General features: G+C 32.4%; 1 protein-coding gene across 1 annotated transcript; it reads left to right on the top strand.

Moving 5' to 3' along the window:
* The first annotated feature begins 7,877 nt into the window (after positions 1–7,877).
* On the top strand, positions 7,878–10,139 carry LOC105203890. Its single transcript, XM_011172812.2, has one exon. It carries the CDS (start codon positions 7,878–7,880, stop codon positions 10,137–10,139), a length of 2,262 nt encoding a protein of 753 aa, XP_011171114.2.
* The last annotated feature ends 6,150 nt before the right edge of the window (positions 10,140–16,289 follow it).

Genomic DNA, 16,289 nt, shown 5'->3' with positions numbered 1-16,289 from the left:
ATGAACTGCAAGTATGTAGAAAGTGGTGACTTCTCAGTTTGGAAAATTTCCCCATGGACAGAATCAAAGTCCTTGGGTGTACACGTATCTAAATACGAACGACCGTAAATTGTGTTACAGAATACGCATCGGTAATCGAATAGTAAACGTATACGCATTTCAACCACTCGTAAGTTGCGGGTGTTTACGATAACTAATCGGATCTCGGATTGGATTGAATAATGGTACTCAACGTAGGTATAGAAAATTTCCCTAGGCTAATCGGATTGACGATCTCTGTCTCAAATGTGATCCGATTGATGACGAAAGCGTGGAGACGCAGAAGCATGCTTAAAAAGTAAGTCTCTTTATTTTTTTAAATAATAACACAAAAAATCAAAGATTAAGTTAAAAAGAATGATTTGAATTTAGATTTATTGTAATTTTTTTGTCTAAACACTGGATTTCGTTTAAATTTCTGTTTGTAAAAATTAATTAATCTATTCTAAAGTTTGTGGTTATATCGGAAACAAATCAAAATTAATAAAACAATTATTAATTATTAGGTACATATTAAAGCATATAATATTTCAAGCATATCATATAGAATTCCTGTTTATTATAAACTTAGTAAACATTACTTTGAAATTATTCAACTACATTATACATTAATCAATATTAATTTATATGTTAAAAATCAATAATGTTTCTAAAAATGTTCTTTTTATTCTTTTCCAGATCGTAAATAAACTTCAATTCCATGAATAAATAAAAGTTACTGGAAAATGGATTTATATGAAGAGGGCATTATTGAACAATATCAATTTGTTCTAACTTTGTAGCTAACTTAAAATTTGTAAAATCTACTTTTCTTTATTAGTTGTTTATTAGAGAGTAATAATATAAAAATGTAATATACGCATCATATATTGCATACAATTATTTTAATTTTATTTATGTATATTCCGTTCTTATATTATTACTCTCTAATGAACAACTAACAAAGAATAGCAGATTTTACAAATTTTAAGTTAGCACAAATTGATAATGTTTAATAATGCCCTTTTCATGTCAATCCATTTTCCAGTAATTTTTATTTATTCTTGGAGTTGAAGTTTATTTACGATCTGGAAAAGAATAAAAAAAACATTTTCAGCGACATTATTGATTTTTAACATATAAATTAATATTGATTAATGTATAATGTAGTTGAATAATTTCAAAGTTATTTTTACTGAGTTTATAATAAACAGGAATTCTATATGATATGCTTGAAATATTATATGCTTTAATATGTACCTAATAATTAATAATTGTTTTATTAACTTTGATTTGTTTCCGATATAACCACAAACTTTAGAATAGATTAATTAATTTTTACAAACAGAAATTTAAACGAAATCCAATGTTTAGACAAAAAAATTACAATAAATCTAAATTTAAATCATTCTTTTTAACTTTATCTTTGATTTTTTGTGTTATTATTTAAAAAAATAAAGAGACTTTTCAAGCATGCTTCTCGGTCTCCACGCTTTCGTCATCAATCGGATTACATTTGAGACAGCAATCGTCAATCCGATTAGCCTAGGGAAATTTTCTATACCTACGTTGAGTACCATTATTCAATCCAATCCGAGATCCGATTAGTTATCGTAAACACCCACAGTGCAATATGGCTACTATGCTGTTCCGAAATACGATGCTATAGCAGTGCTGGCAGTAATGCAGTAATATTGGAACAGTTGTGACAGTGTACTGTCATGACGTCACATTTACTGCACTGCCAGTAAAAACGGAACACAGCCTTGGTCTTCACGCTTTCGTCATCAATCGGATTACATTTGAGACAGCAATCGTCAATCCGATTAGACTAGGGAAATTTTCTATACCTACGTTGAGTACCATTAGGCTTGTTTTCTATTCCTGCACTAGACTGCACTGGAACGTTCCTTCGTGCTTTCGCTAACTTTGAAACATCTATCTATTTCATTTTAAGGCCCAGGGTGTTTACGATAACTAATCGGATCTCGGATTGGATTGAACAATGGTACTCAACGTAGGTATAGAAAATTTCCCTAGGCTAATCGGATTGACGATTGCTGTCTCAAATGTAATCCGATTGATGACGAAAGCGTGGAGACCGAGAAGCATGCTTGAAAAGTAAGTCTCTTTATTTTTTTAAATAATAACACAAAAAATCAAAGATTAAGTTAAAAAGAATGATTTGAATTTAGATTTATTGTAATTTTTTTTGTCTAAACACTGGATTTCGTTTAAATTTCTGTTTGTAAAAATTAATTAATCTATTCTAAAGTTTGTGGTTATATCTGAAACAAATCAAAATTAATAAAACAATTATTAATTATTAGGTACATATTAAAGCATATAATATTTCAAGCATATCATATAGAATTCCTGTTTATTATAAACTTAGTAAACATAACTTTGAAATTATTCAACTACATTATACATTAATCAATATTAATTTATATGTTAAAAATCAATAATGTTTCTAAAAATGTTCTTATTCTTTTCCAGATCGTAAATAAACTTCAATTCCATGAATAAATAAAAATTACTGGAAAATGGATTTATATGAAGAGGGCATTATTGAACAATATCAATTTGTGCTAACTTAAAATTTGTAAAATCTACTTTTCTTTATTAGTTGTTTATTAGAGAGTAATAATATAAAAATGTAATATACGCATCATATATGCATACAATTATTTTAATTTTATTTATGTATATTCCTTTCTTATATTATTACTCTCTAATGAACAACTAACAAAGAATAGCAGATTTTACAAATTTTAAGTTAGCACAAATTGATAATGTTCAATAATGCCCTTTTCATGTCAATCCATTTTCCAGTAATTTTTATATATTCTTGGAGTTGAAGTTTATTTACGATCTGGAAAAGAATAAAAAAAAACATTTTCAGATACATTATTGATTTTTAACATATAAATTAATATTGATTAATGTATAATGTAGTTGAATAATTTCAAAGTTATTTTTACTGAGTTTATAATAAACAGGAATTCTATATGATATGCTTGAAATATTATATGCTTTAATATGTACCTAATAATTAATAATTGTTTTATTAATTTTGATTTGTTTCCGATATAACCACAAACTTTAGAATAGATTAATTAATTTTTACAAACAGAAATTTAAACGAAATCCAGTGTTTAGACAAAAAAATTAGAATAAATCTAAATTCAAATCATTCTTTTTAACTTTATCTTTGATTTTTTGTGTTATTATTTAAAAAAATAAAGAGACTTTTCAAGCATGCTTCTCGGTCTCCACGCTTTCGTTATCAATCGGATTACATTTGAGACAGCAATCGTCAATCCGATTAGCCTAGGGAAATTTTCTATACCTACGTTGAGTACCATTGTTCAATCCAATCCGAGATCCGATTAGTTATCGTAAACACCCCCAGTTTCACAACTTTGGGTTTAACCCGAGCTTAGTTGAACTACCGTCAAGTTTAACGCCACAGTTAAACTTCTATCGCGTTTCACAACCAGATTTTAACTCTAGGTTACGTAAACCTATAATCTATGCGAAGAAACTTCAACAGACTTATCTTTCTTCTAGAACAAGTAGTGTGATTGGTTGTTACCGAAGAGTAGGGAATGAGATATTACAGGTTCTATACACCAAGGCAAAAAATAATGAACAAATTTAAAAGTTTTAAAGTTTTCTTCTTACATGTTTCCAAATCAGTTTGAACTAAACAATTAAATTCAATTGTTACTGTAAAAATTTACACTTTATTAAGTACATTAAACATTGGAACACTAATTAGAAAAAAATTTCTCATAAAATAAAGAACAACAGATTAGAATGAAAGACAAAATTGAGTTTTGAAAAAAATAAATAAATCTAAAAGACAGCCACTCGAAATAAAAAAAAACTGTTCTTTGGAAAAACACATATATATGGTCATCGTAATTATAGTATGTAATCTATAAGTACTAATTTAATAATATTACAAAACTATTTTTACTGTTCTGTTTTATGAGAAATTTCTTCTTTGATTTCTCTTAAGACTGCAGTAACAGATTCCTTGGTTAAGCGAAATCGAGCATAAAAATCAATGTCATCAAATTCTTCAAAATATGACGGTCGTCTTCTAACTATTCTCGGGCGTCGATTTATTATTTGCACAAAATCTTCATCGTCAGATGACGATAACATATATTCCAGAGCCATATCTCGCAACATAACCTTTTTACAATTCCGTGGAGATATCAGGAGTCGCGTTCGAGACGCCGTAGCGATCGGACGTGTGTGTGTGGCGCTGCTCTGAGCACTCTTATAGCAGTAACGTACTGGGAGAACCTTGTCACGGATTGTGGCGGGAGGAGGAGATTTAATTAAGTGTAAAACCAAAGGAAGGCAGAAAGAATGCCGCCGGTTCCCCCCATCGGAAGGGGGAACGCAACTGAAACTGTGATTAAGGACAAGATGTCCACTAGAAGCGGGAACAAGAGTAAGGAATCAAAGAGACAGCAATCTACAATGAGTGGAATGAAAGGAAAGATTAAGTTAATAATGGAAGATTTAAAAAGTGGAAAAATTGAAGAGGAAAAGGCTATGGAGAACGTGGCGATAGAGTTAGGAAATATAGAAGAGGAAACGATGGACTCAACAAGTGAAACAAATTACATAGTGAACAACGAGGAAAATGAAAATGAAGAGATGCAGGAATGTCAGGGGAATTCGAATAAAGACAAGGACGAACCGAATGGAAGGCAACAAGTAGGAAACAACACAGAAGACAATCAAGGATCGACAAGGTCAGAGTTAGAGAGAGAACTGTATATCGTGGTTAACGGAAGGTTGCAACGAAGCAACGGTCGCGATATATTCGGAAAGGAAAATGTAAACATTGAGAGATTTCCGGAATGTTATACAGGGTGTTGTAATGTTCATTGTAAATTCGCTGAGGCAAATGGAAATACAAACGTAGGTAAAAATCAGATAATCTTACTAAATTGGTGTAATAAAAATAAAATTAAATTTGAAAACTTGACAATGATAAAATTTAACTTGGCTATTGTCTCGTTCGAAAAAGCTCAACAAGCAAACTTTTTTTTGAACATCTCAAAAGAAAATTTAAATAAAGGTTTTAAAACGTTTATAGACAAAAGAACTTTAACTAGTAAGGGAGTCGTTGATAGCTGGTCTTATAGTATTCCCGAGCTTTGGGAAAATATTTTAGACAAACAAGATATTGTCAGTATAGAAAACATGAAAAAAAGACTATGGAATAGAACAACTAAAAAGGTTGAATACATTTATACTAATAAATTTTTAATTACTATGAGAGGCAGTAAAATCAGGGATTCCATTGCTATATTTGAGAATGTAAGATTCGGTTTAAAAATACGTCCATATATAGAATCGGTAAAACAATGTTATAACTGTTTTAAGTACGGTCATATTAAAGCTTACTGCAAAGAAAGCACAAAATGCATTAGATGTAGTGATGAGTCACACGGATTTTGTGACAAACCTTTGAAATGTGGAAACTGTAAAGACGAACATAGATCGACTAATAAGAAATGTCCGGTGTATGGCGTAAACAAAGAGATTAAAATGGTTATGGGACATAACAATATATCATTTATAGAAGCAAAAAATATGATCTTCGGAAATAACAAAAACAGAGAATATGATAGATTTAAGAATCCAGGGGGATGGCCTACTTTAAAGTTGGATACTAGTTCAAGTAAAGAAATTACTAATAACAAGACACCAAAGGAATCTTATAGTAGTAAATTCAATAAACAATATAACGAAAACCATAAAAGTAAAGATAATAGAACGGGAGGGTCTAGAGAACGTGAGGAAGTTATTAGGAAAAAAAATACATACCATAACTTTTATCAAAACTTTAATAATAGAGAATTAGAAATCACTAAAGAAAAAAGAGGGATTGCTTTGAAAAGGTTAGAGAATGTCAATATAGAAAGAAAGAATACGAGCGATGATTCCTGCCAGAAATTCAACGATAGAGAATTTTTTAATAATTTCAAAAAAATTTTTTTGACTTCCGGTAAAATAAGAAATGATATAATAGAGTGGATTAGCAGTTTCTCTATGGATGAAGATAATTATAAAACAAATGAAAAAAGACAAGATTCAACAGAGGAAGACAATCATAGGGTGCTAGATAAAATTTCAATATGGAAGAATCGTTTTGAGGAGGCCAAAAATAAAAGAGAATTACTATTGAATAATAATAGAAAGAGTTACTGGATAGATAGAGACCGATTAATTGAATAAATAAAAAAAAAAAAAAAAAATCAGGTATGGCTAAAATTTTAATCTGGAACGCGAGAGGGATTAGAGGTAAAAAACTAGAAATTGAAAATCTAATTAAAAATTATGATATTGTTCTATTGGAAACTAAATGGCCAAATGATAAAATTTTATATTTTTCAGGTTTCAAAATAGTAAAAAGTAATAATTTGACAAACTCAGGGGGGGTAGCTATTCTAGTTGCAAATTACATAGATTTTGTAATCATGGAAGACTGGAGAAGTAATATTAAGAATTTTGACATAGTCGGAGTAAAAATTAACAATTTGAATAATAAATTTAATTTAGTGGGGGTATATAGAAAACCGGCGGGAAATAATTGCTTAACGGATTGGAAAAAAATATTAAGATTCAAAGAAGTTAATGAGAACAGCTTAATAATAGGTGACTTTAATGCACACCACACTCTGTGGAATTGTGAGAATATTGATAAAAATGGAGAATTTTTAATGAATACAATGTTTGATAGAGGGTATATTTGCATTAATACTGACACCAAGTCGAGACTTAATTATGACAATCAACGAGCTTCAAATTTGGATCTGATATTTGCTAATCAATACTTGGCAGGAATCATTGATTACGAACAGGGAAACGACACTTGGGGATCGGACCACTTTCCTATTTCAATAACAATGGGTAATGATACTTGTTTATACAAAAAAAGATCTAATAGAATTACTAACAAAAAAAACAGCATGGACACAATATACGGCTTTAATGGATGAACCTTTTTGGGAACAAAACTATGGAGAAATGAATAATTGGAGGGATATTGAGCAAAGCTACTCTAAATTCGTTAAATTGATAGTGAGAGCGGCTAGACTGGCGTCAGGTAAACCTGCTGAGGACAACTTGATAGATGGCAACGGAAATATAAAAATTAAACTTAGTAACAAACGTCAAAAACAACAGGTAAGATGGTGGGACCAAGAATGTGTGGAAATACTGAAACTAAGAAAAAACAAATTAAATAAATGGACACACACTCGCAACATAACAGATTTCATAGAATATAAAAGAATTAGAGCCATTGCAAGAAAAATTTTTAAAAGAAAAAAAAAAGAAAACTTTATAAATTTTTGTAACAGTATCAATAGATTCACAAATCTTAGCTATGTGTGGAATACCATGAGAGTTTTTAAAAATGTCAAAAAAAAAATTAACTGGAATAGTTGGAAAACAAAAAATAGAGAGGAAGAAATTATGAAAACCATCGAGGAGTTGTCGCCAGCATGGGTGCCAATAGATTATTCATTTCAGATAAATGTTGATTTAGGGACAGATAATTATCTAGATAGCCCCTTTAACATGTACGAACTTGAGAGGGCCGTGAGCATGGTTAAAAAGGATTCAGCCCCGGGAGTGGATGGGATAAGTTATCCTATGATAAGTAACCTACCAGAATCTGCAAAACAGGTATTACTAACTATTTTTAATAATATTTGGAACGGAGCGACCATTCCTAGGGAATGGAGAAGATACCAAGTCTTCTTCATAGATAAAGTAGGGAAAGAAAAGGACCAATAGCATTGTCTTCTTGCTTGTGCAAAATGATGGAAAGACTCGTAAATGAAAGATTCCTATGGTGGCTTGAAAACAATAAAAAATTGAATAGATTACAAAACGGTTTTAGGAGGGGAAAATCTTGTTCGGAAAATTTGGCCAAAATCACTGCGGACATAAAAAGCTCTATCTTGTTGGATGGATACTCATTGGGGGTATTCTTAGATGTGTCCTCGGCATATGACAATGTGGATTTTAGTACATTAAAGAGAAAATTAATTTCGGAGAGATGTCCAAAAAAAATTTTCAATTTTATTAACAGGTGGTTACAAACTAGAAATACCGAATTTATTGTTAACAACAATAAATCACTGTTTAGAAATGTTGACAAGGGTTTGCCTCAGGGAGCGGTACTCAGTCCAATTTTGTATGCGTTTTATACGAATGACATAACCAACGAAATAGAAAATGACATTAATGTCTTACAATTCACGGACGATATCGCGTTATATAGGTGTAGCTATAGTAGACTAGACAATAAGAATCGTATTGAAGCAGCTGTGCAGACAATTGGAAAAAATTTAAGTAAAATCAACTTAGAATTAGAACCAAAAAAAACAAACCTCGTAGAATTCTCAAAATCAGGTTTTATTGATAAGAATTTGAACATCAAAATCAAGGGAATGGAGATCAATAACCAGGGGACAGCAAAATTTTTGGGTATCTGTTTCGATAACAACTTAAAATTTGTTCAACAAATTAAGGATGTTAGAGGGAAAATTAATAGAGCGAATTCAATCCTTAAATACCTAAGTAACGTGTCAAGAGGAGTAGAAATTAATACGGCACTTATGCTGTACAAGAGTATCGTTAGATCCATAGCGGATTACGGTAGTTTTATATACGCACCCCAAAATGAAGATGCGAAATTAAAAATAGAACGGGGTCAATTTTTGGGCGTAAGAACAGCCCTAGGCTATAGGAATTCCACTCCAAATAATGTGATAATGGCAGAAGCTAAATTAACCTACTTGTCAGACAGAGCTTTAATGTTAGCAAAAAATTTTTGCCTTAGAGTTTATAAATATGGAATAGATAGTATAAGATTAAGTCTGAATAATCTAGTCGAATCCGAAAAATATATTAGATATAGGAATCCCTTGAAAAAGATCAGTATTTTGAGCCAGGCTTGGACCTACGCTAATGGTAACAGCAATGTCATTGGAGAAAAAGAAAACGGTTATGAATTATGGAATATGGAGTATGAGACTCTTAATACGAAAATAGAGATGGACTGTGAAATCGGTCAAGAATATAGTATTATACCAAAAAACGTTCAATTTAATGTCAATAATATTAAAGGTTATAACAACATAGATAAAGAATTTATTAATAACACTAAAAAGAAATACAAATTAAATGACAAGACATTGTTTGTGTACACTGACGGGTCGAAGTCTTTAAACTCAGTAGCTACAGGTGTGGGCATAGTTTTCGAGGATCAGGAGGAGGGATTTTATGCGAGTATTCCTAAAAAATGTTCTATTTTTACGGCGGAAGCGTTCGCCATAAAGACTGCGTTGGAAATGGCGTATAGAAAAAGAGATAGTTATAATAATTTTGTTATTGCTACGGATAGTAAATCAGTGCTGCAAGCTGTATGTTTTAAAAAATTGTATACTTACCAAAATAAGTATGTACTAGAAATTAAGAAATGGTACTGTAAATTTAAAGAGTCAAACAAAGAGATAATATTTGTGTGGATCCCATCTCATCGTGGGATATCCGGTAATGAATTGGCAGATTATTTGGCTAAATGTGGTGCGGAGGAAGCAGCAGGCGAGGAGATTGAGGTGCCAATTTACGATTTAAAAGTCGAGACGATCGAACAAGCATGGAGAAGTACAATGGAAAAGAACATTAGGCTTTTCGAAACAAAGGGATGTTTCTATTATGAAAATTTTCACAGTGGGGACAAAAAACCCTGGTTTCACGGAAGAGAGGCGGAGAGAGGTTTTATGACCTTTATTAATAGAATTAGAGTAAACCATTATAATTTGAACGCCTCACTAGCTAGAAAGGGATATATTGAGGACGAGAGATGTGAATGTGGAAACGAGATGGAGGACATCGATCACGTGGTGTGGCGCTGTAGCAGATACGACGAGGAGAGAATGGTAATGGGAGAGATCCTACAGAGAAACGATTTGGAGGGAGTGGAGAGTGTCGTGGATTTGATCAAGGAAGAGAATTGGCCTAAAGTCAAAATAATATACGACTTTATAAAGAAGACGAAAAGAATCATATAACATCGTGTGACTCGATGTTTTTATGCTTGAGGCTCAAGAGTGAGCAAAGTCACACACACACACGGGCGTCACATAACCTAATTCCTACTAAGGAGGTTCAAGACGCACAATCTTAAAACCCCCCGTGGAGATATCAGCCATGAAGTACAATACTCGAAAGATTACTGAAAGCAGTGGCGCTGCAGTATTAAACCTCGGTTATCTACCTTAAACGCCCGAATTTCGCCGTTCAACTTTAACCGCAGTTTAACAACGTTAACCGAGGTTTAAGACAGTTGTGGGACACAATATTTACCGTAAACCAAGTTTAAAGGTTTAAACTCCGGTTAAACTAAGTTGTGAAACTGGCCCTTAGTGTACACTTATTTAGAGAGTTCAGGAACAGAAAACAAACGGATTGTTCAATCCAATCCGAGATCCGATTAGTTATCGTAGGGTGCTTTCCAACAAGAGACACAGGCGACACTGTGTAACACAGTGTCTACATTGGTGCTTTCCAACTATGACACAGAGAGAGACACAGAGCGACACTGCAAAACACAGCTCAATCTTAAGTTTGGCCGTGTCAGCCATCAATAGTGCCAACACATCGGGCAAATAAATTATTTTTTCAAGTGTGGTACTGATACATTTTAGTCATGTTTAGTTACGTTTTGTCGCCTTAACATATAAAATTAAAATTATAGTTTGAATCTTTCGTTTCTTTACATGCTACATTTTTAAATTAGCACAATAGACTTATATTTTTACTAAAAATGTCTCGTGTTCAAAAATTATGTACCGGACCCAGAATTCTTAAATAGTAATCAATATTCATTATTTTTATTTAAAGAATTGTATAAGCCTAAGAAACAATGCATTCGTTGATTATTCATTATTCATACGTATTTCATCGGATTAAATTGCAAGTTTATTCTTTTGTCGGCATTGTAAAGAAGTTATTCCTACGTTGGATAATGTAAAATTCCTTCTTTAACGGGTCTGGATTTTCTACGGATAGATTTCTGATTCAATTCGAATCTGTGTTTTTTACTAAGTCAGTCTTTTACGCACTCTAGTGACCGTGTTTGGTAACTTATCTGTTCCAATTAGACTACACAACTGTGTTACACTGGGTGCTTTCCAGCTACGACACAAGTCAACACTGTGTAACACAGTGTCCATTAGTGTGAGTGAAACAACTAAAATTTTCTCTCTTACACTAATGGACACTGTGTTACACAGTGTCGATTTGTGTCGTAGCTGGAAAGCACTGACTGTGTCTCTCTGTGTGACACTGTGTCACACTGTGGCACTCTTGTTGGAAAGCACCCGTAAACACCCACTAACTCGTGGGTGTTTACGGTAACTAATCGGATCTCGGATTGGATTGAACAATGGTAGTCAACGTAGGTATAGAAAATTTCCCTAGGCTAATCGGATTGACGATTGCTGTCTCAAATGTAATCCGATTGATGACGAAAGCGTGGAAACCGAGAAGCATGCTTGAAAAGTAAGTCTCTTTATTTTTTTAAATAATAACAAAAAATCAAAAATAAAGTTAAAAAGAATGATTTGAATTTAGATTTATTGTAATTTTTTTGTCTAAGCACTGGATTTCGTTTAAATTTCTGTTTGTAAAAATTAATTAATCTATTCTAAAGTTTGTGGTTATATCGGAAACAAATCAAAATTAATAAAACAATTATTAATTATTAGGTACATATTAAAGCATATAATATTTCAAGCATATCATATAGAATTCCTGTTTATTATAAACTTAGTAAAAATAACTTTGAAATTATTCAACTACATTATACATTAATCAATATTAATTTATATGTTAAAAATTAATAATGTCTCTGAAAATGTTTTTTTTATTCTTTTCCAGATCGTAAATAAACTTCAACTCCAAGAATAAATAAAAATTACAGGAAAATAGATTGACATGAAAAGGGCATTATTGAACAATATCAATTTGTGCTAATTTAAAATTTGTAAAATCTGCTATTCTTTGTTAGTTGTTCATTAGAGAGTAATAATATAAGAACGGAATATACATAAATAAAATTAAAATAATTGTATGCATATATTATGCGTATATTTATATTATTTTTATATTATTACTCTCTAATAAACAACTAATAAAGAAAAGTAGATTTTACAAATTTTAAGTTAGCACAAATTGATATTGTTCAATAATGCCCTCTTCATATAAATCCATTTTCCAGTAACTTTTATTTATTCATGGAATTGAAGTTTATTCACGATCTGGAAAAGAATAAAAAGAACATTTTTAGAAACATTATTGATTTTTAACATATAAATTAATATTGATTAATGTGTAATGTAGTTGAATGATTTCAAAGTTATTTTTACTAAGTTTATAATAAACAGGAATTTTATATGATATGCTTAAAATATTATATGCTTTAATTTGTACCTAACAATTAATAATTGTTTTATTAACTTTGATTTGTTTCCGATATAACCACAAACTTTAGAATAGATTAATTAATTTTTACAAATAAAAATTTAAATAAAATTTAGTATTTAGACAAAAAATATTACAATAAATCTAAATTCAAATCATTCTTTTTAACTTTATCTTTGATTTTTTGTGTGATTATTTAAAAAAATAAAGAGACTTACTTTTCAAGCATGCTTCTGCGTCTCCACGCTTTCGTCATCAATCGGATCACATTTGAGACAGAGATCGTCAATCCGATTAGCCTAGGGAAATTTTCTATACTTACGTTGAGTACCATTGTTCAATCCAATCCGAGATCCGATTAGTTATCGTAAACACCCAAGGCTGCGTTCAGATTCTCCACCCGGTGAGTGATCTCTGGGTGACTGGGTAAATGGGCGGAGCTAATGAAAAGCTCCCTAGTGGTTTATGAAATCTGAACGCACTCTCAAACATTGGGTGTGTTTAGCAAATAACGCTGAGAAATAGTAACATAAATATCTCAGATTCGGAATAAATTACATAATAAATTAAGATAAACGATAAAGATAATACATAAATATTTTACTATGAATATTTTTATCAATATAGCTAAAGTAGATGAAAATTAAATGTTAGTAGAATAGGACGAATCAATTTAAACAATGAAAATAAATTTTTATTTTAACAAATTAGATGAAGATATATATTGCGCATATCATCTATTATATGTATAGGCTTGTTTTCTATTCCTGCACTAGACTGCATTGGAACGTTCCTTCTTGTTTTCACTAACTTTCAAATATATATCTATTTCACGTTAAGTGCACACTAATTCAGGGAGTTCAGGAACAGAAAACAAACAGTATATTTTATTAGTATCAGAAAATATTTAGAAATACTAAAAATCTTTAACATAATAATCTCAAATATAAATATTTATATAACGGTTTTGTGAGACTGTAGACCAAGAAACCTTACATTAATAGAATAAAAGATTAATATTTATTAATCTGTAATTACATAAACAGAATAATAAACAAAACGTTTAAACTTTACTTGGTTATTAACGTTTTTCTTTATTCTATTTATACATTTTAATTTTTATTTACTATAATATTTTAAATTAAATTTATTTTTTTATTTTAAATTTGTTTTAAATATACGAGCTTTATCACAAATATATAGAAATTTTTATAGCGATACATTTTGGAACGCACCTTTACGTCACCCACCCGTTTCACCCGGCTCAAGGACCCATGTGGTTTTTCCACTCTCTCGGGATAGACAGAGTGATAAAGTGAACGACCCACCTAATGTCCGGTAGGGGCACTCTAAAGGAATCTGAACGCTCTTTAGGTGCCTGGGTGCACTCGGGTGGGGAATCTGAACGCAGCCCAAGAGGTCTGTTCGAGTTGCTTGAAATCCCCAAAAATTTTTGCACTCGAGATGAGATAAATATATATTTGATCGTAAGAAAGAGAGAGACGACAAAGAAATTAATTCAAAAAGAGCAGCAACACGAACAGGCCTAAGGTCAAAAGGCTTGTTTTCTATTCCTGCACTAGACTGCACTGGAACGTTCTTTCTTGCTTTCGCTAACTTTGAAACATCTATCTATTTCATTTTAAGTGTACACTTATTTAGAGAGTTCAGGAACAGAAAACAAACAGAAAGTTTCATGATCGACCCCCTAATGGAAGCGGCAAATGCCGCGCGCGGCAACGCGGCAGTTCAGAAAGAACTAGATCTAGGGCTTTTTAATTCTAATGCCGCTAGCCGCATGAACGCGGCGTTGTTGCATTTGCCGCGTTGAAGTGAAATAACATAACATCAATTTTTTAGTTTAAAGGGCCTCGCACATGAAATACATAACATAACATAAGCACAACATAAGACCGATAGACCAATGAGTATCTAGCATAAAGTCGCCATATTGATTTACATAAGATTCCCATTGGTCCAGAAGCCTTATGCTCTGTTATGCATTTCATGTGCGAGGCCCTTAAGGTCGGTATTATGAAATAGGAGAATAGGAGACCGAACTCGATAGCGCGCGCGAAGCAAAAGTGTTCCTGATTTATGTACACCCAAGGACTTTGATTCTGTCCATGGGGAAATTTTCCAAACTGAGAAGCTATCTTTCTACATACTTACAGTTTATGATTAACGTAACAACCAATAAGCTCTAGTCGTTTTATTAACCATGAACTGCAAGTATGTAGAAAGTGGTGACTTCTCAGTTTGGAAAATTTCCCCATGGACAGAATCAAAGTCCTCGGGTGTACGTGAGCTTTATGTGTGTATGTTTATCTTTGTGTGCACTTGAACGTGTGTATGCTGTTATCGCATTGGCTAAAGAGGATTAAACAGTGATCCGTATTGGTGCTGTCATTTTAGGTGCACAATCACGTGCATCCAATCACGTGGAACCCCGAGATGTCCAGACTCTCTACTTCTAGGGACTCTAACTACTCCTAGAGACCCTATAATAAGAGTCGCGCCATCAGGCAATCTTGGCAAAATCCAGTGAGCGAGAAGTATATATACTCTTATCTCATTCTTTCTTTAACCTAAATTAAAGAAAGAAAAAGATAAGAGTATATATACTTCTCGCTCACTGGATTTTGCCAAGATCGCCTGATGGCGCGACTCTTATTATAGGGTCTCTAACTACTCCGACTTATGACTTAAGCCTGCCGCAGACGATACGTTTTTTCTTACTGGATTTCTAATTGGATTTTCTTACTTGCTACCGTACGGGCAATGGTACTGGCAGTGCTACTGGCCGTGGCTTCACACGGTGCGAGTTTTCGTACGGGCTAAGCAACTGAAATCTGTTTCATAGAAGCGGCACGCTTAAATATGGATGAGATAGATGAAATTATTGCAACAGTTGTACATTGTCGTAAAATTGCATTATTTTTATTTATTGAAAAATTGCGACAATGAAATAAATATCGCCGACGTTTATGGAGTCGACAGTCAATACATTCTTTAATGCCTCACTTTTACTGTGTTTATTATGGTAATTTGGTGTGTTTATTGCATGTAAACATGGTTCTTATTAGTAGGCCTCTATTAAACATAAAATACTTTTTTTGGACTATTTTGAAGTCTTTTCATTTCTGCACGATGTTATGTTTGCGAAGTGAATTCACGTTTGAACTTTGATAACACTTCGACAGTATAGGGCCTCGCACATGAAATGCATAATATAACATAATCATAACATAAGACTGACGGACCAATGAAAATGTTATGTAAATCAATATGGCGACTTTATGCTGGATGCTCATTGGCCCATCGGTCTTATGTTGTGCTTGTGTTACGTTATGCATTTCATGTGCGAGGCCCTTATAACTTGGTATAACCCAGTATAACCTATAAGACTGCGTTCTGATTGGCTTTTACAATAAATCAGTACAGAATCACGTAAGAAAAATAGGACATGATCTATTACGAAAATCCAGTACGCGAGCCAGTAGCGTAGCCCGTAAGCTACCCATTTCCAGTACGGGAGCACGTAAGACTGCCAGTATAGGAGCACGTAAGCAATCTCGTAAGAAAAAACGTATCGTCTGCGGCAGGCTTTACCCTCAAGAACCTGGTTACTCCACTTTCGTAACGGAGCACACAGTTCTACACGCTTGCAGTAATATCAAATTAAACCACAATTGAAACCACCATTGAAAGGAAGACGAGAAATATCTTGATTACTA

Source organism: Solenopsis invicta, chromosome 3 (genome assembly GCF_016802725.1).
Source record: "Solenopsis invicta isolate M01_SB chromosome 3, UNIL_Sinv_3.0, whole genome shotgun sequence".
In the NCBI taxonomy this organism is placed as follows: Eukaryota; Metazoa; Arthropoda; class Insecta; order Hymenoptera; family Formicidae; genus Solenopsis; species Solenopsis invicta.
This window is presented reverse-complemented; position numbering and strand designations above follow the sequence as displayed.

Bases quoted from the DNA above. Each gene is read 5' to 3' on its own strand.
- LOC105203890 (XM_011172812.2), top strand. From the start codon at position 7,878: ATGATGGAAAGACTCGTAAATGAAAGATTCCTATGGTGGCTTGAAAAC.